This window comes from Oncorhynchus keta, chromosome 10 (assembly GCF_023373465.1).
Source record: "Oncorhynchus keta strain PuntledgeMale-10-30-2019 chromosome 10, Oket_V2, whole genome shotgun sequence".
Lineage (NCBI taxonomy): Eukaryota > Metazoa > Chordata > Actinopteri > Salmoniformes > Salmonidae > Oncorhynchus > Oncorhynchus keta.
This window is the reverse complement of record NC_068430.1, coordinates 28,877,903-28,904,739: the sequence shown is the minus strand read 5'-3', so window position 1 is coordinate 28,904,739 and position 26,837 is coordinate 28,877,903. Positions and strand designations below refer to the sequence as shown.

The following is a 26,837-nucleotide window of genomic DNA, read 5'->3' as shown; positions in this document are numbered from 1 at the left end:
CATTTCTGTGGCGGTCCTCATGAGAGCCAGTTTCATCGTAGCGCTTGATGATTTTTGCGACTGCACTGTTTTAATGCTTTGAATGAGTAGGTGTTCTAAAACTTTTGACCGGTAGTGTAAAAGGTTTTATTATTGTGTATGTTTTTACTTACGTTTTTTTCTGTCATATGTCTGTCTGCAGGCTCCCGGAGGTTCGGATCTCGGACAATGGGCCTTATGAGTGCCACGTGGGCATCTACGACCGAGCAACGAGAGAAAAGGTGGTCTTGGCATCGGGAAATGTCTTTCTCACCGTTATGTGTAAGTAATTTATACTCTGTAGTCAGCCCGTGACTATGAATATGCAAAACTGTTTAGCTCTGTTCTACTCTGACGTTCTGCAACATTAATCAACATGTTCTGTTCTATAGAAATACATTAAAGCAGCAGAAAAATGACAAGAAATCTACCTCGGCACTTCTTGTGAGTGAAGGTAGCAGACAGACAGCCATGAGAGTAGTTGGACAGGCTGGAGGAAATGTCAAATAGGTTCAAGTTGACATGCACTACTGACACACACTACGGACAGTTGTTCTACAGAACTGAATGCAGTTGTAAAAATGTTGAACTGTCAAGTTTTGACAAAGAAGAAGAATCATCAGGTTTAAGCTAATAATCATAATCATCATCATTACTCTTAGCTCCCCTTCTCTGACTTGTAGTGAACATTTCTCATAGGGTGTGCTCAGCAAGTTTGATGGATGACACTCTGTCTCAGTGTGATAATGAGTGTATGTGTCAGCAGAGGCCCTGTTTTTTTGGAGATTGGACTATATCAAACTGTAACACAATTTCTCACCTACCCCTACTGAACCCCAAGTTCCCTACTAACAGGATACATGACTGCCAAAAAAGAAAGACAAAATAACCTGAACATTTCCCCTCTCTAATGCTGCCTCTGAGAACACTGTGAAGACCAGGATTTGAACCTGTCCTCCCATCCTCTCTCTGTATAATTACAACCCCATTTCACTGCTATTTTGGAGAATGACGTGTTTCTTCTTCCCATGTTTCTGCCAGTGACCTGAGGAGCTGCTTTTCTCACTCACTCTTTGGCATAATTGTTGGTGTAACTTTCTCTAATGACAGCTGGCTCACTGGCATTTAAAGTCCGGCAGCAAGTCTTCTTATGTACAGCCTATCGCTAATTATCAACAGTAATATTTCTCAGACAAACAGAAGACAAAGAAAAACTCAAGGACATGGTTAGACCATTAGCATATTTTGTTTATTTGCCATATTGCCAATGGCTGTTGACATTAAGCTGCAGGTTTACCCAAAGACTACTCCTGGTTCTCATAGCTCCTTCGCTGACCTTCACTTTCCCAGAATGACATAAAACCATTCAATAAACCTGAGATACCGAACCGGATTAACTCTTCACAGACGTAAATGAACAGATCTTTATCAATGGGAGAGGATTCAGCCCAAGTTAACCCCTTAATCGTTTAGGAATGGTGGTGGTGGAGATATATGAATGATACAGCCAGGGGAAAGTGTGAGGACTATCAGCTGGGTATTAAATCTCCACTGGTGGAGGAGAAGAAGAATGGCCTCTGGCATTGTGGCTAATTGCCGTCTAAACTGAAACAGAATTATTCATAACCTATTAGTGTGCCAAGTTCACTTGGAAGTGAGAAAAAAAGGAGAAGGGAGAAAGAAAGAAAATGAGAGGAAAAAGTTAATTAATAGGAGGCAGTACATGGAGAGTATTTCAATTTCTTAAAGGGCTTCATAAATAAGAATTATCATTTTAATGAATTCCCTGCCAAGAAATGAAATCACTCAGTTTCAGAAGGCCAAACCTCGAACTCTTGGTACCTCTGCCACTATCTTTCACTCTGGGAACATTTGAGATGTCTTTGCTTTCATCCTCAACTGCTTAAATTCACAGTGGTTTGGTGATGCCTCAAGGCATGGGAGACCTCTGCCTTGAGGATTATTAAGGCAATGCTATTATAGCCAATGGTGCCAGTTTTCTACTAAAACTACATCTCAAAGATATGCTAAAGAAAAGAACATTTGTTTTCTGGTGTCTTTTTTCTCCAATGGAATCAAAAGTTTCACTGGCTAGAGAGCGCTGGAGAACACATTTGAGTTCTATATCCCTGAAAATCGGAAGCATCCAGTTGTTGGCATTGACAACTACGCTAAAGCAATGTGGAAAAACAATATCCAACAAATAGGGAGTTTTCGGCCCCGCCTGCCCTTCTGGAATCCTCTTTATCAAGGTTAAGGATCTGGATCACATTCAGCTGCTCACACTCCCCCTCCCTTTACGTTTCTCTCTTGACTCACCTGGTCCTGGAGTGCTGCAGGCACTTCTTGTATTTTAATTTAACCAACCTGGAAGTCCATATGTGTTGAATTTGGTCAATCACTGAACTGATCAATTAGCTCAGTTGGTCAGGTGTGGTGCCTAGTTGGAACAAAATGCTTCAGTACCTGTGGCACTCCAGGATTTCCTACACCTGATGTAGTCCATCTCTACCTCATATTTCTGAACAGCTGAAATAAAACCCTGTGGCAATTTGAACGAACATTCTCAAAAATAATTATTGAAGGCTATACAACCTTCTTTGTCATTTGTAAAGTATAAATGGAGTTGCACAAGCAGGACGCGGCCCTTAGACCTCCTGAGTGGGGCAGCGGTCTATGGCAGGGCATTGCAGTGCTAGAGGCTTCACTACAGACCTTTGCTCGTTCCCAGGCTGTATCACAACTGGCTGTGATCGGGATCAATTGTGTGGCGCACAATTGTCCCAGCATCATCCAGGTTAGGGGAGGGTTTGGCCGGGGGGGCAGGCCATCACAGTAAATAAGTATTTGTTCGTAACTGACTTAACTAGTTAAATAAAAATTAAAATAAAGACATTGCATTGGCACAAAAACAAACAGTGTTTTGTGTGATGATGTAAGCTAATCTTTATAGTTGCTGCCATATTGTAGGCACTAGCCAGAGTTCCTGAAAAAATGATGTACAGTAACTCCACACTGGAGTTTAGCATTAGGGCAAAAAAAACAATGTGCGTTTTAACCACACACAGGCCCTACTAACTTCTATTTAACTTCTCAATGAACATGCAAGTACCTTACATATAGGTTACCTAGCTGGTCTAGGCAGCCCGAGCATGTATATCGGAAGAGCACCCTTAATGGAGTCGACAACAACCTGATGTTCCGATTTTCAGGGGAAATGGAAGAAGAGCCTGTGATGCAAAGTCCGCTTTTGGATGTTAACATGGCGACACGCCATCTTACAGTGCCTTACAAAAATATTCATCCCCCTTGGCATTTTCCTATTTTGTTGCATTACAACCTGTAATTTAACTTGATTTTTATTTGGATATCATGTAATGGACATACACAAAATAGTCAAAATTAGTGAAGTGAAAAAATTAAAATAAACACTTAAAAAAAATGTAAATTAAAAAACAGAAAGTGGTGCGTTCATATGTATTCACCTTTTTTGCTATGAAGCCCCTAAATAAGATATGGTGCAACCCATTAATTTCAGAAGTCACATAATTAGTTAAATAAAGTGCACCTGTGTGCAATCTAAGTGTCACATGATCTCTCACATGATCTCAGTATATATACACCTGTTCTGAAAGGCCCCAGGGTCTGCAATACCACTCAGCAAGGGGCACCACCAAGCAAGCGCCACCATGAAGACCACGGAGCTCTCCAAACAGGTCGGGGACAAAGTTGTGGAGAATTAAAGATCAGGGTTGGGTTATAAAAAATATCAGAAACTTTGAACATCCGACGGAGCACCATTAAATCCATTACTAAAAAATGGAAAGAATATGGCACCACACCAAACCGGTTCTCCACCAAAACTCACGGACCAGGCAAGGAGGGCATTAATCAGAGAGGCAAGAAAGAGACCAAAGATAACCCTGAAGGAGCTGCAAACCACCACAGCAGAGATTGGAGTATCTGTCCAAAGGACCATTTTAAGCTGTACACTCCACAGAGCTGTGCTTTACGGAAGGGTGGCCAGAAAATAATAATAATAATAAATAAGCAAGCATGTTTGGTGTTCGCCAAAAGGCATGTGGGAGACTCTTCAAACATACGAAAGAAGGTACTCTGGTCAGATGAGACAAAAATGTAGCTTTTTGGCCATCAAGGAAAACGCTATGTCTGGTGCAAATCCAACACCTCATCACTCCGTGAACAACACCCCCACGGTGAAGCATGGTGGTGGCAGCGTCATGCTGTGGGTATGTTTTTCATTTGCAGGGACTGGGAAACTGGACAGACTTGAAGGAATGATGGATGATGCTAAATACAGGGAAATTCTTGAGGGAAACCTGTTTCAGTCTTCCAGAGATTTGAGACTGGGACAGAGGTTCACCTTCCAGCAGGACAATGACCCTAAGCATACTGCTAAAGCAACACTCGCATGGTTTAAGGGGAAACATTTAAATGTCTATGGATGGCCTAGTCAACGTCCAGACCTCAATCCAATTGAGAATCTGTGGTATGACATAAAGATTGCTGTACACCAACATAACCCATCCAACTTAAAGGAGCTGGAGCAGTTTTGCCTTGACAAAAATCCCAGTAGCTAGCTGTGCCAAGCTTATAGAGACATACCCCAATAGACTTGGCTCTACAAAGTACAGACTTTGGTGGGGTGAATAATTATGTACGCTCAAGTTTTTTGGGGCTTATTTGTTTTTTGTTTCACAATAAAACATATTTTGCATCTTCAAAGTGGTAGGCATGTTATGTAAATCAGATGATACAAATCCCCCCCAAAATACATTTGAATTCCAAGTTATAAGGCAACAAATCAAAATCAAATGTATTTATATAACCCTTCTTACATCAGCTGATATATCAAAGAGCTGTACAGAAACCCAGCCTAAAATCCCAAATAGCAAGCAATGCAGGTGTAGAAGCATGGTGGTTTGGAAAAACCAGAAAGGCCAAAACCTAGGAAGAAACCTGGAGAGGCTATGAGGGTTGGCCAGTCCTCTTCTGGCTGTGCCGGGTAGAGATTATATCAGAACATGGCCAAGATGTTCAAATGTTCATAAATGACCAGCATGGTCAAATAATAATAATCACAGGTTGTCGAGGGTTCAGCAAGTCAGCACCTCAGGAGTAAATGTCAGTTGGCTTTTCATAGCCGATCATTGAGAGTATCTCTACTGCTACTGCTGTCTCTAGAGAGTTGAAAACAGCAGGTCTGGGACAGGTAGCACGTCCAGTGAACAGGTCAGGGTTCCATAGCCGCAGGCAGAACAGTTGAAACTGGAGCAGCAGCATGGCCAGGTGGACTGGAGACAGCAAGGAGTCATCAGGCCAGGTAGTCCTGAGGCATGGTCCTACGGCTCAGGTCCTCCGAGAGAGAGAAAGAAAGAAAGAGAGAATTAGAGAGTGCATACTTAAATTCACACAGGACACCGGATAAGACAGGAGAAATACTCCAGATATAACAGACTGACCCTAGCCCCCCGACACATAAACTATTGCAGCATAAATACTGGAGGCTGAGACAGGAGGGGTCAGGAGACACTGTGGCCCCATCCGATGATACCCCCGGACAGGGCCAACCAGGCAGATTATAACCCCAGCCACAAAATAGGAAAAATGCCAAGGGGGGTGAATACTTTTGCAAGCCACTGTAATTCCTCCTCCACATTTACTGGATTGATTGAACAGTGCAGAAGAGAACCTCTCCCCCCATTTGTTTTATTTTCGTCATGACCAGAATGTGGAGGATCTTGTTTCAGGGGTTCCTTTTACACCTGCTACATTAGGTTACCTGAGCGGTAAGCATAATCTGACAACAGACAAGTTAATTTAGCATCTCTCGTGCCGGTGCTCTATTATTCCTTATGTCGTTTTCAACTACTGCTTTAGACTGCCTACTATTTGTGATGAGAATCTTCAACAAACGTGGCAAAAAATATTGTCACCCTTGCACTTTTTTCATATAATGCCCCATTTCTTCTAAACAACTTGAAATTAATACAGTTGAAGTCATAACTTTACATACACTTAGGTTGGAGTCAATAAAACTCGTTTTTCAACCACTCCACAAATTTCTTGTTAAGAAACTATAGTTTTGGCCAGTCGGTTAGGACATCTACTTTGTGCATGAAAAAAGTAATTTTTCCAACAATTGTTACAGACAGATTATTTCACTTATAACTAGATGTGTCACAATTCCAGTGGGTCAGAAGTTTACATCCACTAAGTTGACTGTGCCTTTTAACAGCATGGAAAGTTCCAGATAATTATGTCATGGCTTTAGGAGCTTCTGATAGGCTAATTGACATCATTTGAGTAATTTGGAGGTGTACCTGTGGATGTATTTCAAGTAGTACATTCAAACTCAGTGCATCTTTCCTTGACATCATTGAAAAATGAAAAGAAATCAGCCAAGACCTCAGAAAAGAAATTGTAGACCTCGACAAGTCTGGTTCATCTGGAGGATTCTGGAGGAAACAGGTACAAAAGTATCTATATCCACAGTAAAACATGTCCTATATTGACATATCCAGAAAGGCCCCTCAGCAAGGAAGAAGCCACTGCTCCAATACCGCCATAAAAAAGCCAGACTACAGTTTGCACATGGGGACACATGGGGACAAAATTCGTACATGGTCTGATGAAACAAAATTCTAACTGTTTGGCCATCGTTATGTTTGGAGGAAAAAGGAGGAGGCTTGCAAGCTGAAGAACACCATCCCAACCGTGAAGCATGATGGTGGCAGCATCATGTTGTGGGGGTGCTTTGCTGCAGGAGGGACTGGTGCACTTCACAAAATAGATGGCATCATGAGGCAGGACAATTACGTGGACATATTGAAGCAACATCTCAAGACATCAGTCAGGAAGTTAAACCTTTGTTGCAAATGGGTCTTCCAAATGGACAATGACCTCGAGCATACTTCCAAAGTTGTGGCAAAATGGCTTAAGGACAACAAAGTCGCCTCCCGGGTGGCACAGTGGTTAAGGGCGCTGTACTGCAGCGACAGCTGTGCCATCAAAGACTCTGGGTTCGCGCCCAGGCTCTGTCGGGAGAAATGGGCCAAAATTCACCCAATTTATTGTGGGAAGCTTGTGGAAGGCTACCTGAAATGTTTGACCCAAGTTAAACCATTTAAGGTAATGCTACCAAATGCTAATTGAGTGTATGTAGACTTCAGACCCACTGGGAAGGTGATGAAAGAAAAAAAGCTGAAATAAAGCATTCTCTCAACTATTATTCTGACATTTAACATTCTTAAAATAATGTGGTGATCCTAACTGACCTAAAACATTGAATTTTTACTAGGATTAAATGTCAGGAATTGTGAAAAACTGAGTTTAAGTGTATTTGGCTAAGGTGTATGTAATCTTCCGACTTCAGCTGTATATACTTTGGTATTGTCAGTATCTCCCTAGGAGAGGTGGGTGTGGAGTCAGGCGCAGGAGAGCAAGAATTTCAAGAAGGGTGTTTTATTTACTGGTCCACCAACAAAACAGGTACAGGACCACAAAAGCAGTCACTAGAAAACAGGACCACAGTCTAGTCCAAAATGGAGGAACACACTCCTAACTAAAGTAACGTGCGGGAAACACAGTCCCGTGAAATAAACCTGTTTAACAGTGAGAAAGGCAACCCAAGCCAACAACAGTAACACAAACAATCCCGCAGAAAACCTAGCGGGATGGGTGAGATTAAATACCCCACTGATTAGCCTAAACTAGACACAGGTGAACACAAGACAGACAAAGCCAAACGAAAAAGAAAAGGGATCCATGGCAGCTAGTAGGCCGGCGACGACGACCGCCTGTGCGTCGCCTGAACAGGGAGAGGAGCCACCTTCGGTGGAAGTCGTGACAGGTATCCACATATGTATGTCTTTGGTTTGCAGTTAAACAAAACAAAAAAAATCGGAATAATTGACTAAATGTTAGCTTATTCCACAAATAAATATTAATGGGAAATATTAATGGCACCTTCTAAAATAAATAATTCGATTTCAGGCAGGTGATTCTCATTTACTTTGGAGCTGAACTCACCTGTGGTGAGCTGAAAATGTCTGCATTATAAAAATCACAAATTCAACCAGTTTGAATATAGAAAAGGACTCATTCTCCTGTTTTGTGTCACTGTGTGTGCCGCAATGGGCATGGAAAGAAAAAGAAAACCAGAGAAAATCTGAGGAGGCCAGACACAGGATTGTAGCCAAGCATGGCCAATCTCAAGTCCATCACCAGAGACCTTGATGTTCCTGTTTCCACCATACGTAATGTTATCAAAGAGTTTAAGTCCCATGCCACTGTAGCCAACCTCACTGGACATGGCCGCAAGAGAAAACCTGATGGAAAATCGCAGCGAAGTATTTTTTTGAATGGTGGAGAATGCACCTCAATCAACTGCCACACAGATTCAAGCTGACCTTCAGAAACAAGGTATGACCATTTCAACTCGCACCATCCGTCGCCAACTCAATGATAGGGGGTTATATGGTAGGAGACCACCACTGCCCAGAGAGAGACAGAAAACTTGACTGCAATTTGGCACACCTGAACATGCTAATATCCTTCTGGGAGTATGTCCTGTGGACAGATGAGACCAAATTATGGCTTATTGGTAAAGCACACCATCTCTACATTTACAGAAAACAAAATGAAACCTTCAATGAAAAGAACACCTTCCCTACAGTCAAACATGGAGGAGGTTCAGTGATGTTTTGGGGTTGCTTTGCTGCCTCTGGCACTGGGTGCCTTGAACGTGTGCATGTCATCATGAAATCAGGAGAATCCCAAGGCAATTTGGAGCACAATGTCGGACCCAGTGTCAGAAAGCTGGGTCTCAGTCGAAGGTCATACATCTTTCAGTAGGACAATGAGCACAAACACACTTCAAAAAAGCTACCAGGAATGGTTCAAGACAAAATGCTGGACTGTTCTGAAGTAGCCAGCAATGAGTCCAGATCGACTGTAAATCCCATTGAAAACTTGTGGAGAGATCTGAAAACAGCAGTTTGGAGAAGGCACCCTTCAAATATGGGAGAACTGGAACAGTTTGCAGAAAGGAACTGAGCCAAACTGCTAGTACAGAGGTGCAGGAAGCGCTTTGATGGCTAAAGGAAGTGCTTTATTGCAGTTATTTTGAAAAAAAGGCTGTGCTGCCAAATATTGAATCGAGGTTGTCTATAAATTTGTCATTGCCATTTCTGTTTATTTGCTGATTTAAAAACAAATGTTCTGTAATATTAACAGTGAAATAAAGAATTGTGGAGGCCAAATACTTTGGACAATTTCAACCTGTTTTTAGGGAAAATTGTGTGTTTCTTTAAAAAAGGGCAAGGATGTCAATATTTTTGAACACACCTGTAGATATGATTCCATATCGTAGTGAGAGTTGCTGAAAAAATAACTTGTCAATGTTTGCAATGATAATGAGAAAAATTACTATTTGGACTGCCGTTCCAATGTGTTGCTTGTGTTTGAAATGCTTGCATAAATACACTGTTATCAAATCATATTTATTTGGTCACATACACATGGTTATCAGATGCTAATGCGAGTGTAGCTTGTGCTTCTAGTTTCGACAGTGCAGTAATATATCTAACGATATCTAACAAGTAATCTTACAACTCCCCAACAACTACATAATATACACACATCTAAAGGGGTGAATGAGAATATGTCAAATCAAATCAAAGTTTGTCACGTGCGCACAGTACAACAGGTGTAGATCTTACAGTGAAATGCTTACTTACAGGCTCTAACCAATAGTGCAAAAAAGGTATTAGGTGAACAATAGGTAAGTAAAGAAATAAAACCACAGTAAAAAAACGGTGAAAATCAGTAGCGAGGCTATAAACAGCAGCGAGGCTATATACAGTACGAGGCTATAGAAGTAGCGAGGCTACATACAGACACTGGTTAGTCAGGCTGATTGAGGTAGTATGTACATGTAGATATGGTTAATGTGACTATGCATATATGATGAACAGAGAGTAACAGTAGTGTAAAGAGGGGTTGGCGGGTGGCGGGACACAATGCATATAGCCTGGTTAGCCAATGTGAGGGAGCACTGGTTGGTCGGGGCAATTAAAGTAGTATGTACATGAATGTATAGTTAAAGTGACTGTGCATATATGAAAAATAGAGGTAGCAGCAGTGTAAAAGAGGGGTTGGGGGGGTGGGCACACAATGCAAATAGTCCGGGTAGCCATTTGATTACCTGTTCAGGAGTCTTATGGCTTGGGGGTAAAAACTGTTGAGAAGTCTTTTTGTCCTAGACTTGGCACTCCGGTACCGCTTGCCATGTGGTAGTAGAGAGAATAGTCTATGACTGGGGAGGCTGGGGTCTTTGACAATTTTTAGGGCCTTCCTCTGACATCGCCTGGTGTAGAGGTCCTGGATGGTAGGCAGCTTAGCCCCAGTGATGTACTGGGACGTACACACTACCCTCTGTAGTGTCTAGCGGACGAAGGCCGAGTAATTGAATTGCCGTACCAGGCAGTGATGCAACATGTCAGGATGCTCATGATGTTGCAGCTGTAGAACATTTTAAGGATCTCAGGACCCATGGCAAATCTTTTTAGTTTCCTGAGGGGGAATAGGCTTTGTCGTGCCCTCTTCACGATTGTCTTGATGTGTTTGGACCATTTTCGTTTGTTGGTGATGTGGACACCAAGGAACTTGAAGCTCTCAACCTGCTCCACTACAGCCCCGTTGATGAGAATGGGGTCGTGCTCGGGCTTCCTTTTCCTGTAGTCCACAATCATATCCTTTGTCTTGGTTACGTTGATGGATAGGTTGTTATACTGGCACCATCCGGCCAGGTCTCTGACCTCCTCCCTATAGGTTGTCGCATTGTTGTCGGTGATCAGGCCTACCACTGTTGTATCGTCTGCAAACTTAATGATGGTGTTGGAGTCGTGCCTGGCAATACAATCGTGGGTGAACAGGGAGTACAGGAGGGGACTGAGCACGCACCCCTGGGGGGCTCCAGTGTTGAGAATCAGCGTGGCAGATGTGTTGCTACCTACCCTCACCACCTGGGGGCAACCCGTCAGGAAGTCCAGGATCCAGTTGCAGAGAGAGTTGTTTCGTCCCAGGATCCTTAGCTTAGTAATGAGCATTGAGGGCACTATGATGTTGAACGCTGAGCTGTAGTCAATGTGACTGTGTGTTCCTTTTGTCCAGGTGGGAAAGGGCAGTGTGGAGTGCAAGGCTCGTGTCACTAGGCAGCTCACTGCTGTGCTTCCCTTTGTAGTCTGTAATAGTTTGCAAGCCCTGCCATGTAAGTTGAGCTTCGGAGCCGGTGTAGTATGATTCAACTTAGCCCTGTATTGACGCTTTGCCTGTTTGATGGTGAGTCGCAGGGCATAGCAGGATTTCTTGTAAGCTTCCGGGTTAGAGTCCCGCACCTTGAAAGTGGCAGCTCTGCCCTTTAGCTCAGTGCGAATGTTGCCTGTACTCCATGGCTTCTGGTTGGGGTATGTACGTACAGTCACTGTGGGGACAACGTCCTCAATACACTTATTGATAAAGCCAGTGACTGATGTGGTGTACTCCTCAATGCCATCCGAAGAATCCCGGAACATTTTCCAGTCTGTGATAGCAAATCAGTCTTGTAATTTATTATCTGCTTCATCTGACCAATAGACCGAGTCACTGGTGCTTCCTGTTTAAATTTTTGCTTGTAAGCAGGAATCAGGAGGATAGAGTTGTGGTCGGATTTCCCAAATGGAGGGCGAGAGAGAGAGCTTTGTACGCGTCTCTGTGTGTGGAGTACAGGTGATCTAGAATTTGTTTCCCTCTGGTTGCACATTTAACATGTTGATAAAAATTTGGTAGAACTGATTTAAGTTTCCCTGCATTAAAGTCTCCTCCACTAGGAGCGCCACCTCTGGGTGAGTGGTTTCCTGTTTGCTTATTTCCTTACACAGCTGACTGAGTGCAGTCTTTGTGCCAGCATCTATTTGTCTGTGATTCTAAATAAACAGCCATGAAAAGTATTGCTGAAAACTCTCTAGGCAAGTCGTGTGTCCTTCAATTGATCACAATATACTCTACTTCAGGCAATCACAATCTACTTCCTCAGATTCTGTGCACCAGCTGTTGTTTACAAATATGCACAGACCGCCCCCCTTATATGGATCCATATATTTATATGTACATATAAATATATGGATTAGTGATGGCCGAGCGGCATAGGCAATGTGCAATAGATGGTATAAAATACAGTATATGCATATGATATGAGTAATGTAAGATATGTAAACATTATTAAAGTGGCATTGTTTAAAGTGACTAGTGATCCATTTATTAAAATGTCCAGTGATTGGGTCTCAATGTAGCAGCAGCCTATTTGAGTTAGTGATTGCTGTCTAGCAGTCTGATGGCCTTGAGATAGAAGCTGTTTTTCAGTCTCTCGTTCCCAGCTTTGATGCACCTGTACTGACCTCGCCTACTGGATGATAGCGGTGTGAACAGGCAGTGGCTCGGGTGGTTGTAGTCCTTGATGATCTTTTTGGCCTTCCTGTGACATCGGGTACGTAACGTCGGTGTCCGTGACGTGGCTGGTTTTCTTTTTGTAGTCCGTGATTTCCTGTAGACCCTGTCACATATGTCCCGTGTCTGAGCCATTTGAATTGCAACTCCACCTTTCCCTGTATCGGCATTTTTATTGTTTGATTGCCTTGTGGAGGGAATAACTACACTGTTTATATTAATAAGCCATATTCCCAGATCTTTTTCCATGGTTAAATGCGGTGGTTTGCGCTTTCAGTATTGCGCGAATGCCGCCATCCATCCATGGTTTCTGGTTAAGGTAGGTTTTAATAGTGATAGTGGGTACAACATCTCCAATGCACCTCTTTATCAACTCACTCACCGAGTCAGCGTATGTCGTTGTTGTTCTCTGAGGCTGACCGGAACATATTCCAGTCTGCGTGACCAAAACAATCTTGAAGCGTGGCTTCCGATTGGTCAGACCAGCGTTGAATGGTTCTCGTTGCTGGTACATCCTGTTTGAGTTTCTGCCTATAAGACGGGAATAGCAAGATGGCGTCGTAGTCGGATTGTCCCGAAGGGAGGGTGATGGAAGGCTTTGTATGCATTGCGGGAGTTAGAGTAGCAGTAGTCGAGTGTATTACCCCTGTGTGTAGTGCAATCAATATGCTGATAGAATTTAGGTAACCTTATTCTCAAATTTGCTTTGTTAAAAATCCCCAGCTACAATAAATGCATCCTCAGGATATATGGTTTCCAGTTAACATAGTCCAGTGAAGTTCCTTGATGGCCGTCTTGGTGTCTTCTTGAGTTGTGACTATAACTGACGAGAATTCTCATTGTAGGTAAAATGGCCGGCATTTGATTGTAAAGGATTCAAGGTCGCGTGAGCAGAAGGACTTGAGTTCCTGTATGTTGTTATGAGTCATTAATCATGAAGCATACACCCCCACCCTTCCTCTTCCCAGAGAGGTGTTTATCTCTGTCGGTGCGATGCATGGAGAAGCCCGGTGGCTGAACCGATTCCGACAACATCTCTCTCTCTCTCTCTCTCTCTCTCTCTCTCTCTCTCTCTCTCTCTCTCTCTCTCTCTCTCTCTCTCTCTCTCTCTCTCTCTCTCTCTCTCTCTCTCTCTCTCTCTCTCTCTCTCTCTCTCTCTCTCTCTCTCTCTCTCTCTCTCTCTCTCTCAGAGAGACATGTTTCCGTGAAACAGAGAATGTTACTGTCTCTGATGTCTCTCTGGAAGGCAACTCTTGCTTGAATTTCATCTGCCTTGATGTCAAGACTGTAGATTGGCGAGTAGTATACTCAGGAGTGGTGGGCGATGTGTACGTCTTCGGAGCCTGACCAGGAGGCCGCACCATCTGTCCCTTCTGCGGTGCCTTTGTCTTGGGTCAGCTACTGGGATTAGACCTATTGTCCTGGGTGGTGGTCCAAACAGAGGATCCGCTTCAGGAAAGGCGTATTCCTGGTCGTAATGTTGGTAAATTGACGTTGCTCCTATATCCAATAGTTCTTCCCGGCTGTATGTAATTATACTTAAGATTTCCTGGGGTAACAATGTAAGAAATAATACATGAAAAAAAATACTGCATAGTTTCCTAAGAACTCGAAGTGAGGCGACCATCTCTGTAATAATGAAAATATGTAATTCATTGTTATTCTTATATGTTAGTAACCATTTTATAAAAGCATGCAAGTCAGTGCTATATAATGAATACAGTCACAGGTAAATGGGTTGATTGGCCTCTGCATCGCGTTGGGCCGAACAACACCATTTACCTGTGACTGTATTCATTATATAGCACAGCGTCTTGTGCCTTATTGCTTAGTCATGAAATTAAAAACATGTCCTATTTGCCAGTTATTCCTGGCTATATGCTCTGATCTCGCCAAACTCATTAGAGGGTCATAATGCATCATATTCATTGCTACAGCTTCTGCCTCTTTGTCCACTTTACTGGTTAGCTGGTGAACTGTCACATATTGGGCATAAAGTTGATTCAGTACATGTGTTTCTCACATCTATTTCTCTACCGAGTCCATAGTTCCTGTGCCAATGTAGCCTACCTGCTATCAGGGACATTTTAACACCAATGCAAGTGACCTTGAAACAACTCTGTTCTAGTTGAACTCACTTGAGCAAATCATGAGTCCAAGAGCTGGGGTTTGAAATGGAAATACGAGAACCCTTGGGCACTGTAGATATTTAGCTGTGAGACCTCTGCCAATTCATTTTGAATTAATCTCTATTGTCCAGCTTTTAATAACTAATTAATTATGATGTAGAGAAGTCATTTAGTATACATATGATACGAAAAGGTCATTTTGGATGTGAGAAGTACAGAAATACAGTGCCCGGGTTGGTTTTGATGTATTCACTGCACCCGAGGTGCAGTTTACTGACTGCTAACCACAAAAGATTATGGAATTTCTCTTTACTAGAGTTCCAGTGATATATCTATCTCCTGTACATCACATGCAAAGGTCATAATTCCAGACATTGAAATTCCAGACAAAATGAAAAAATCAATAGCTCTTTCCCAATTGTAGAAATAGTCATCATTTGTTATTACCTAAAGTGATTCCTCTTTGACATTTCAAAGATTAGGAGTAGTAATTTGTATCTTAGAGTTCAGACTGACCTTGGCAGAGAAACCTTGAGAGCCATATTAAGACAACAGTCTGTTGTTCTATTGCCCTCCAGTGTTTCAAGTGTTGGCTATAAAATCAGCTGACTGAATGTCAGGCTTAGATTCACCTTCCTGATAAAGAGCATCTTGGGCGGCATGCGACGCATTTAAACGCCATGTCACGTAATCCCAGAAATCCTTTGTTATAACCTTTGCATGGCGCAAAGATGTAATTTAGAGGATACCCTTCATGAGGCAGCAGGGCTGGTATTTATATACCCAGGAACACTGAGATGAGCTCTAAGGTGTATAGGGACTAATTACTCTCTCATCCCATAAAACTGGGATTTGCTTCAATAATGGATGCCCAACTTTAATTAAGCGCTGTGTATATTTAGCTGCTCGTTTATAAACGGCTGGGATTAATGACGTACCAGCCATGCCCACACACAGCAACGCCTGCAGACACAGCAATGAGGGTTAGCAGTCGGAATTTGGTGATAGGGCGGTGACGGGTTTTGATGGATGGCTATGGGGCGGCTATTCCCCTTGTGCCCTGTACTTGTTACGAGAGGGTAGAGCACCCCTAGCCTATGCCTGACGTAGGGAAGAACTGGAACACAATGGGCTAATCATCATCAGCTCCTGACAAGGACGCCGTTTACGCCAGATTCATCACATGCATTAGGAAGTGCGTGAATTACTGTGCCTAAGGTCACCAGCACACAGAGTGTCCTTGATGTGATTATCCATTACTCTCTCTCTGATCTGTCCTCTTCCCCGCTATAATACATCCTCCTCTCAACCCATTTAACTAATCCGGTACCAACGTTCCTCAGGTCTGTGTTTCATCTGTATCATATTTTAATGAGAGTCACACAAATGCCCCTCCGCGTGGCATATGGTTTGGCTGTTTATGCCCCGGTCTTTGTTTTTGCTTCAGTTTAAGAGAGACATAGTACCTAGTCTCCACCAAGATAATTTTGTTCTGACATAAATAGTTCCTTCTGATAAAGTGACCACCCCCACCAGTCACTGTGCTCTGATAGGGAGCAACTTATAGCAAGGCACCATTATAATAGGTTGGCTTGGAGCGCTCATTGTAAAAATAGACTGAAATGTATTAAAAAATGTATTGAATTATTTAATGTCTGTGTCTCTCTGAGCTAAAACCTAGGGTGATAATATAGGGGAAAATAAACAACCCATTGACTTCCTCAAGGTTTTCCTCTCCAAAATTGAACTGGCAGTATGCACATCAGTTAGGAAAAAATAAATACTTTTTGCCTTCTTTTCTTAAATGATTTTAGCTTTCTGAAGTTTTAAGACATAAAAACATGTCTGGTTTATGTTGATGTGAAGCCTTAAACATTTTCTGTGAAGTGCTGTATGATTCATGCAATTATGAAGCAGCATTTTGAAACTTTATCTGAAAAAGTGTGGGCTGCTGTGTTTTTTTTTTTGCCAATTAATTCCAAATGGGACAAATAGTAATTACCCTAAAGAAAAACAGAAATACTGTTTGTGTTGTCATGGAGCACTTCTATACATAAAAGTACCGTTTTGACATTTATTTGAACCTTTATTTAACTAGGCAAGTCAGTTAAGAACAAATTCTTATTTTCAATGACAGCCTAGGAACAGTGGGTTAACTGCCTGTTCAGGGGCAGAACAACAGGTTTGTACCTTGTCAGCTCGGGGGTTTGAACTTGCAACCTTCCGGTTACTAGTCCAACGCTCTAACCACTAGGCTACTCTGCCGCCCTTAGGCAACATTTTGTCAGATTGCTACCAACTCACTCACTGACTCGCCCCTATTGCGCCAATGTAGGATAGCAACAAAGGAAGTCTTTGGCCTTCTTCTCCAATGAGCCTCAGCTGTTGGGATGTTCTGTCATCAGACAGCATTCACACTAATGTTGACAGAGATTACACTAGATCTTGACCTGGACCTCTGTCAAGGTTTTTACTTGACTTCAAAACTAGCCTTCAGCATTTTTAAAGGGTACACTTATGTTTTGCTAACCCTGGTTATATGTTCTTGTAGTTTTTACTTCCTTGTTAAGAGAAATTGTACATAGACTCAAGGTCCTCCTCAGGTCATACTTTCTCTGTTGATGATTTGCAGAATTGTTTGTAAAAATGGCCAGTTCATGTCCTTTCCAAATCCCAGGGTTTTCTTAATGGAATAAGGTCACCAATCATCATAATTTTATTAGCCAATTAGCAGGACTTAGCGTAATATCCGACCAGTCAGTCTAATAGTTTCCATTCTGATGACCAACCTGTTTTTCCCTCCTGCTTATTCTACCTCCTTAGAATAAATTGCTTTTCTTTCTGATGTTTATTGATGTTTACCACGTGCTACACGGCTCAGTGGTACTCATTTACGCTGGTTAGAACACTCCCAGGAGCAACAATCAGGTCTTTTCAGCTCCTTCTTTTCCTGAAACCAGCTAGTTTATTGCTGGTCAATGGTTGATAATGTAACTTGTTTTTTTTATGCCGATTATAAACTCAGCAAAAAAAGAAACGTCCTCTCACTGTCAACTACTGTCAACTGCGTTTATTTTCAGCAAACTTAACATGTGAAAATAGTTGTATGAACGTAAAAAGATTAAAACAACTGAGACATAAACTGAACAAGTTCCACAGACATGTGACTAACAGAAATTGAATAATGTGTCCCTGAACAAAGGGGGGGTCAAAATCAAAAGTAACAGTGTGGCCACCAGCTGCATTAAGTACTGCAGTGCATCTCCTCCTCATGGACTGCACCAGATTTGCCAAGTTCTTGCTGTGAGATGTTACCCCACTCTTCCAACAAGGCACCTCCAAGTTCCCAGACATTTCTAGGGGGAATGGCCCTGGCCTTCACCCTCCGATCCAACAGGTCAGAGATGTGCTCAAAAGAATTGAGATCTGGGCTGTTCGCTGGCCATGGCCGAACACTGACATTCCTGTCTTGCAGGAAATCACACACAGAACGAGCAGTATTGCTGGTGGCATTGTCATGCTGGAGGGTCATGTCAGGATGAGCCTGCAGGAAGGGTACCACATGAGGGAGGAGGATGTCTTCCCTGTAATGTACAGCATTGAGATTGCCTGCAATGACAATATGCTCAGTCCGATTATGCTGTGACACACCGCCCCAGACCATGACGGACCCTCCACCTCCAAATCTATTCCGCTCCAGAATACAGGCCTCAGTGTAACGCTCATTCCTTCGATGATAAACGTGAATCCGACCATCACCCCTGGTGAGACAAAACCGCGACTCGTCAGTGAAGAGCACTTTGTGCCTGTCCTGTCTGGTCCAGCGACGGTGGGTTTGTGCCCATAGGCAATGTTGTTGCCGGTGATGTCTGGTGAGGACCTGCCTTAAAACAGGTCTACAAGCCCTCAGTTCAGCCTCTCAGCCTATTGTGGACAGTCTGAGCACTGATGGAGAGATTGTGCGTTCCTGGTGTAACTCGGGCAGTTGTTGTTGCCATCCTGTACCTGTCCCGCAGGTGTGATGTTCGAATGTACCGATCCTGTGTAGTTGTTGTTACACGTGGTCTGTCACTGTCCTGTCTCCCTGTAGCGCTGTCTTAGAAGTCTCACAGTATGGACATTACAATTTATTGTCCTGGCCACATCTGCAGTCCTCATGCCTCCTTGCAGAATATATATATATATATATATGCCATTTAGCAGACGCTTTTATCCAAAGCGACTTACAGTCATGTGTGCATACATTCTACGTATGGGTGGTCCCGGGAATTGAACCCACTACCCTGGCGTTACAAGCGCCATGCTCTACCAACTGAGCTACAGAAGGACCAAACTTAACATGTGAAAATAGTTGTATGAATGTAAAAAGATTAAAACAACTGAGACATAAACTGAACAAGTTCCACAGACATGTGACTAACAGAAATTGAATAATGTGTCCCTGAACAAAGGGGGGGTCAAAATCAAAAGTAACAGTGTGGCCACCAGCTGCATTAAGTACTGCAGTGCATCTCCTCCTCATGGACTGCACCAGATTTGCCAAGTTCTTGCTGTGAGATGTTACCCCACTCTTCCAACAAGGCACCTCCAAGTTCCCAGACAGAATACCTAAGGAATGTTCATGCAGATGAGCAGGGACCATGGGCATATTTCCTTTTGTGTTTTTCAGAGTCCGTAGAAAGGCCTCTTTAGTGTCCTAAGTTTTCATAACTGTGACCTTAATTGCCTACCGTCTGTAAGCGGTTAGTATTTTAACGACCGTTCCGCAGGTACATGTTCATTAATTGTTTATGGTTCATTGAATAAATCAAATAAAATGTTATTTGTCACATACACATGGGTAGCAGATGTTAATGCGAGTGTAGCGAAATGCTTGTGCTTCTAGTTCCGACAATGCAGTAATAACCAACAAGTAATCTAACTAACAATTCCAAAACTACTGTCTTATACACACAAGTGTAAGGGGATAAAGAATATGTACATAAAGATATGTGAATGAGTGATGGTACAGAGCGGCATAGGCAAGATACAGTTGATGGTATCGAGTACAGTATATACATATGAGGTAAGTATGTAAACAAAGTGGCATAGTTAAAGTGGCTAGTGATACATGTATTACATAAAGATGCAGTAGATGATATAGAGTACAGTATATACAAATACATGAGATTGATAATGTAGGGTATGTTAGGTGTCCTGGAGGGCAAGTAGTTTGCCCCCGGTGATGCGTTGTGCAGACCTCACTACCCTCTGGAGAGCCTTACGGTTGTGGGCGGAGCAGTTGCCGTACCAGGCGGTGATACAGCACGCCAGGATGCTCTCGATTGTGCATCTGTAGAAGTTTGTGAGTGCTTTTGGTAACAAGCCAAATTTCTTCAGCCTCCTGAGGTTGAAGAGGCGCTGCTGCGCCTTCTTCACGATGCTGTCTGTGTGGGTGGACCAATTCAGTTTGTCTGTGATGTGTATGCCGAGGAACTTAAAACTTGCTACCCTCTCCACTACTGTTCCATCGATGTGGATAGGGGGGGTGTTCCCTCTGCTGTTTCCTGAAGTCCACAATCATCTCCTTAGTTTTGTTGACTTTGAGTGTGAGGTTATTTTCCTGACACCACACTCCGAGGGCCCTCACCTCCTCCCTGTAGGCCGTCTCGTCGTTGTTGGTAATCAAGCCTACCACTGTTGTGTCGTCCGCAAACTTGATGATTGAGTTGGAGGCGTGCGTGGCCACGCAGTCGTGAGTGAACAGGGAGTACAGGAGATGGCTCAGAACGCACCCTTGTGGGGCCCCAGTGTTGAGGATCAGCGGGGTGGAGATGTTGTTGCCTACCCTCACCACCTGGGGGCGGCCCGTCAGGAAGTCCAGTAACCAGTTGCACAGGGCGGGGTCGAAACCCAGGGTCTCGAGCTCGACCTGTAGTCGATGAACAGCATTCTCACATAGGTATTCCTCTTGTCCAGATGGGTTAGGGCAGTGTGCAGTGTGCAGTGTGGTTGAGATCGCATCGTCTGTGGACCTATTTGGGCGGTATGCAAATTGGAGTGGGTCTAGGGTGTCAGGTAGGGTGGAGGTGATATGGTCCTTGACTAGTCTCTCAAAGCACTTCATGATGACGGAAGTGAGTGCTACGGGGCGGTAGTCGTTTAGCTCAGTTACCTTAGCTTTCTTGGGAACAGGAACAATGGTGGCCCTCTTGAAGCATGTGGGAACAGCAGACTGGGATAGGGATTGATTGAATATGTCCGTAAACACACCAGCCAGCTGGTCTGCGCATGCTCTGAGGGCGCGGCTGGGGATGCCGTCTGGGCCTGCAGCCTTGCGAGGGTTAACACGTTTAAGTGTTTTACTCACCTAAGCATGGGAAACAGTGTTTAAACCCTTTACAATGAAGATCGGTGAAGTTATTTGGATTTTTACGAATTATCCTTGAAAGACAGGGTTCTACAAAAAGGGATGTTTCTTTTTTTGCTGAGTTTATATCAAAGTTTGATGTTACTCATGTTGTTGCAGTTAGATATTGAACCCTTCTACGATGTGCAGCTGTATATCTGTGTTTGAATAGAATAACTTTCAATTATTCTGCATCTACGTTATAAGCGCCTTTAGCTTTCCCGTTCTTTTATATTGTTCGTGATGGCATTGATCATTTATTGTTGTTAGTGAGTTTGTGTTGATGTCAGGACTGTATAGGAAGTCTTGACACACTGACATCAAAACCAATGTCAATATCTTTTATTTATTTTGATAGTCAATCTCTTGACTAGTCTACAGTAGTTTTGGAAATGATAGGAACACAAAGAAATTGATTAACACAACCACTCAAAACCAGCACCTGTCTGTGGAAGTGTATGTGTGCTTCTCCATACTAAATATACCTTGAGATGAGGGACCCTGCAGGCACATAAATGGTTTGCTTGTCTTCTCATGTAATGTGTGGAAGTGTCCTGAGTAGGACTTGCTGTGTGTTCTCCCCCATGCATGGCTATTGTTTAACAGCAGAGATTTAGACTGGGCAGCCTTGTGGAAAAAACACCATTATATTCACAGCATGAGCCCAGCGACGCAGAATCCTGAAACTACCCTGTGTTAATCACAGATAAACTCCCTAACCTCCCCTGCTACAGAACCCCTGTTATGACAGAGACATGTCAATGGAGGAAGTAATATAAGTAGCATTTTATATGTTACTTTAAAGTATAGTCACTGTAGAGTTATTATGTGTTAACTTACATGTGTATAACTACACTCTTAGGAAAAAAAGGTGCTTTCTCGTAGTCAGTACCACGGTAATATCACTGTACCAAAACATCATGATACTGATGATACCAACATTTTTGAATACCATAGTACCGTTTCATATGATACTACCAACTTTTTCAGCCCTAACGATCTAGGGAACCTGCTGGTGCCTGTTATAAAATGTTTATAAAGTTAGTTTTGTTTATAATTTAAGCAACAGCCCCTAGTCTCTTGTATGGGCAGGTCCAATAATATCCACTTCACTTTCATGCACATATCACCTGTGGCAGCTATAATCAGCCATCAGCATCATCTACCAGCCTTCATTCACCTGCTTTTCTCCATCCACTCTTCATGCACGTCTATTCCTCTGTCAGTTTTATAAAATATAATTTAGCCATGATGGCGAACTGGGATGCAGACCCAGACCCTGATGAGTCTTCTGTTGTTAGATTTGCACATTTATTACATTGAAGCAGCGTGCAAAGCGAGCAATGTTGATACATTGTATCATTTCATCGCTTGTTATAACCAAGAGCACAGACCAGCCTGCGTAGACTTTTCAAGTTCAATGTCATGCAGACTCTGGGTGTCAGAGAGGGAAATGTAGCATCGCTTCACGATAGGCATGCTTTCAGCTTTATAGAGATGAAAATGGCTTGTCTATAGCTTAAACGGTTAAAAATAATTGACCCATACAGTTGAAGTCGGAAGTTTGCATACACTTAGGTTGGAGTCATTTAAACTCGTTTTTCAACCACTCCACAAGTTTCTTGTTAACAAACTATAGGTTTGGCAAGTCGTTTAGGACATCAGTAATATTTCCAATAACTGTTTACAGACAGATTATTTAACTTATAATTCACTATATCACAATTCCAGCGGGTCAGAAGTTTACATACACTAAGTTGACTGCCTTTTAACAGTTTGGAAAATTCCAGAAATTAGAAGCTTTAGAAGCTTCTAATTGACATCATTTGAGTCAATTGGAGGGGTACTTGTGGATGTATTTCAAACCCTACCTTCAAACTCAATGCCTCTTAGTTTGACATCATGGGAAAATGAAAAGAAATCAGCCAAGACCTCAGAAAAAAAATGTAGACCTCCACAAGTCTGGTTCATCCTTGGGAGCAATTTCCAAATGCCTGAAGGTGCCGCGTTCATCTGTACAAACAATAGTACGCAAGAATAAACAGCATGGACGACGAAGCCATGAGACCATGTCTCCTAGGTATGAAGTACTTTGGTGCGAAAAGTGCAAATCAATCCCAGAACAACAGCAACGGACCTTGTGAAGATGCTGGAGGAAAAAGGTACAAAAGTATCTATATCCACAGTAAAACGAGTCCTAGGGAAAAAGGGAAAAAATGTATTTGATCCCCTGCTGATTTTCTACGTTTGTTCACTGACAAAGAAATTACCAGTCTATAATTTTAATGGTAGGTTTATTTGAACAGTGAGAGACAGAATAACAACAACAAAATTCAGAAAAACGCACGTCAAAAATGTTATAAATTGATTTGCATTTTAATGAGGGAAATAAGTATTTGACCCCTCTGCAAAACATGACTTTGAGGGATTTTGTCCCACTCCTCTTTGCAGATCTTTTCCAATTCATTAAGGTTTCAAGGCTGACGTTTGGCAACTCGAACATTCAGCTCCCTCCACAGATTTTGTATGGGATTAAGGTCTGGAGACTGGCTAGGCCAATCCAGGACCTTAAAAAATTCTTAGGGATAGGGGCAGCATTTTCACTTTTGGATAAATAGCGTGCACAATTTCAAATTCCTGCTACTCATTCCAGGAATATATTATGTGCATATGATTAGTAGGTGTGGATAGAAAACACACTGAAGTTTCTAAAACCGTTTCAATCATGTCTGTGACTATAACAGAATTTATGTAGCAGGCAAAACCCAGAGGAATAACTGTTCAGATTTCTTCTTTTTTTTTGCCTCTGACCGTTCCCTCGGTTGTCTTTGCCAAGGGATATTTGATAGTGACCATTTTACAGTTCCTACGACTTCCACAGGATGTCACCAGTCTTTGGAATTGGGTTGAAGTTAATGCAACGAAGAAGAAGCACATCCTGGAACAACGTTACACTGTTGAGAGTTACGCAAGATGAGAAAAGGTGCATGGTTTGTTTACTTGCTCTATTGAATACAGATTGCCCCATCTACAATTTGATCGATTATAAACGTTTAAAAATACCTAAAGTTGCATGACAAAAATAGTTTGAAATATTTTGGCAAAGTTTATAGGCAACCTTTGAAATGTTTTGTAGTGATGTTGTGTTTTGGCAAGCTGTTTTTTTCCGGATCAAACGTGATTTATAAAATGGACATTTTGGGTATACATGCACGGAATTCATCGGGAAAAAAAAGGACCAATTGTGATGTTTATGGGACATATTGGAGTGCCAACAAAGAAGCTTGTCAAAGGTAATGCATGTTTTATATTTTATTTCAGCGTTTTGTGTAGCGCCAGCTACGCTAGTTCTTTTGTTTACTACTGATTCAGATGGGTGCATGCATCAGATAATAGCTTCTCATGCTTTCACTGAAAAACATTTTTAAAATCTGACATGTTGGCTGGATTCACGACGAGTGTAGCTTTAATTGAGTATCTTACATGTGTGATTTAATGAAAGTGAATTTTATAGAATTTTATTTGAATCTGGCGCTCTGCATTTCCCCAGGCAATTGGCCAGTTGAGACGCTAGCGTCTCCATATCCTCAAGAGGTTAATGTGCTTCTTCTTGAGCCACTCCTTTGTTGCCTGGGCCATGTGTTTTGGGTCATTGTCATGCTGGAATACCCATCCATGACCCATTTTCAATGTCCTGGCTGAGGGAAGGAGGTTCTCACCCAAGATTTGATGGTACATGGCCCCATCCATCGTCCCTTTGATGCGGTGAAGATGTCCTGTCCCCTTAGCAGAAAAACACCCCCAAAGCATAATGTTTCCACATCCATGTTTGACGGTGGGGATGGTATTCTTGGGGTCATAGGCAGCATTCCTCCTCCTGCAAACACAGCGAGTTGAGTTGATGCCAAAGAGCTCCATTTTGGTCTCATCTGACCACAACACTTTCACCCAGTTGTCCTCTGAATCATTCAGATGTTCAGTGGCAAACTTCAGACGGGCATGTACAGTGGGGAGAACAAATATTTGATACACTGCCAAAAACCAGCATATTCGGCAGTGTACCAAATACTTGTTCTCCCCACTGTATATGTGCTTTCTTGAGCAGGGAGACCTTGTGGGCGCTGCAGGATTTCAGTCCTTCATGGTGTAGTGTGTTACCAATTGTTTTCTTTGTGACTATGGTCCCACCTGCCTTGAGATCATTGACAAGATCCTCCTGTGTAGTTCTGGGCTGATTACTCACCGTTCTCATGATCAACTCCATGAGGTGAGATCTTGCATGGAGCCCCAGGCCGAGGGAGATTGACAGTTATTTTGTGTTTCTTCCATTTGCGAATAATCGCAACAACTGCTGTCACCTTCTCACCAAGCTGCTGGGCGACGGTCTTGTAGCCCATTCCAGCCTTGTGTAGGTCTACAATCTTGTCCTTGACATCCTTGGAGAGCTCTTTGGTCTTGGCCATGGTGGAGAGTTAGGAATCTGATTGATTGCTTCTGTGGACAGGTGTCTTTTATACAGGTAACAAACTGAGATTAGGAGCACTCCCTTTAAGAGTGTGCTCCTAATCTCAGCTCGTCATCTCTATAAAAAGGCACCTGGGAGCCAGAAATCCTTCTGATTGAGATTGGGTCAAATACTTATTTCCCTCATTAACCTCTCTGGGGTATGTGGGACGCTAACGTTCTTACCTGGCCAAAAGCCAGGGAAAATGCATAGTGCCAAATTCAAATAAATTACTATAAAAATAAAACTTTCATTAAATCACACATGCAAGATAGCAAATTAAAGCTACACTTGTTGTGAATCCAGCCAACATGTCAGATTTCAAAAAGATTTTCGGCTAAAGCAAACGATGCTATTATCTGAGGATAGCACATCCGTAAACAAAGAAAGAAACCATATTTCAACCCTGCAAGTGCGACACAAAACGGAGAAATAAAAATATAATTAATGCCTTACCTTTGACGACCTTCTTTTGTTGGCACTCCAATATGTCCCATAAACATCACAAATGGTCCTTTTGTTCGATTAATTCCGTCTATATATATCCAAAATGACGATTTATTTATTTGATCCAGAAAAACACAGTTTCCAACCTGCGCAACGTGACTACAAAATATCTCAAAAGTTACCTGTAAACTTTGCCAAAACATTTCAAACTACTTTTGTAATACAACTTTAGGTATTTTTTAACATAAATAATCGATTAAATTGAAGACGGGATGACCTGTGTTCAATTGAGGAAGAAAACAAACTGTAGCATGCTTTCTGGTCACTCGCCTCTAACAGTACACTTCAAGTAACCCTCGTTCAAGATGGCCGTACTTCTTCATTACACAAAGGAATAACCTCAACCAATTTCTAAAGACTGTTGACATCCAGTGGAAGCGATAGGAACTACAAGAAGGTCTCTTGGAAATCTGAATTCCCAATGAAAACTCATTGAAAAGAGAGTGACCTCAAAAAAAGAAAAATCTGAATGGTTTGTCCTCCAGGTTTCGCCTGCTAAATAAGTTCTGTTATACTCACAAACATGATTCAAGCAGTTTTAGAAACTTCAGAGTGATATCTATCCAAATATACTAATACTATGCATATATTATCTTCGGGGATGAGTAGCAGGCAGTTGAATTTGGGCATGCATTTCATCTGGACGTGAAAATACTGCCCCATGACCCAAGAAGTTAAAATGCAAATCAATTTCTAACATTTTTGACATTAGTTTTTTTGTTTTTTTGTTATTCTGTCTCTCACTGTTCAAATAAACCTACCATTAAAATTATAGACTAAAAAT

General features: G+C 42.4%; 1 protein-coding gene across 2 annotated transcripts in view; it reads left to right on the top strand.

The window, feature by feature from the left end:
* The window catches only part of LOC118388483 (immunoglobulin superfamily member 21-like), a 277,169-nt gene that overhangs the window by 186,073 nt on the left and 64,259 nt on the right, over positions 1-26,837 (top strand). For both annotated transcript variants that reach the window (XM_035777607.2, XM_035777606.2), the window contains exon 4: positions 182-300. In XM_035777607.2, coding sequence (XP_035633500.1) covers positions 182-300 — 119 coding nt within the window. The remainder of the gene's footprint in view (positions 1-181; positions 301-26,837) is intronic.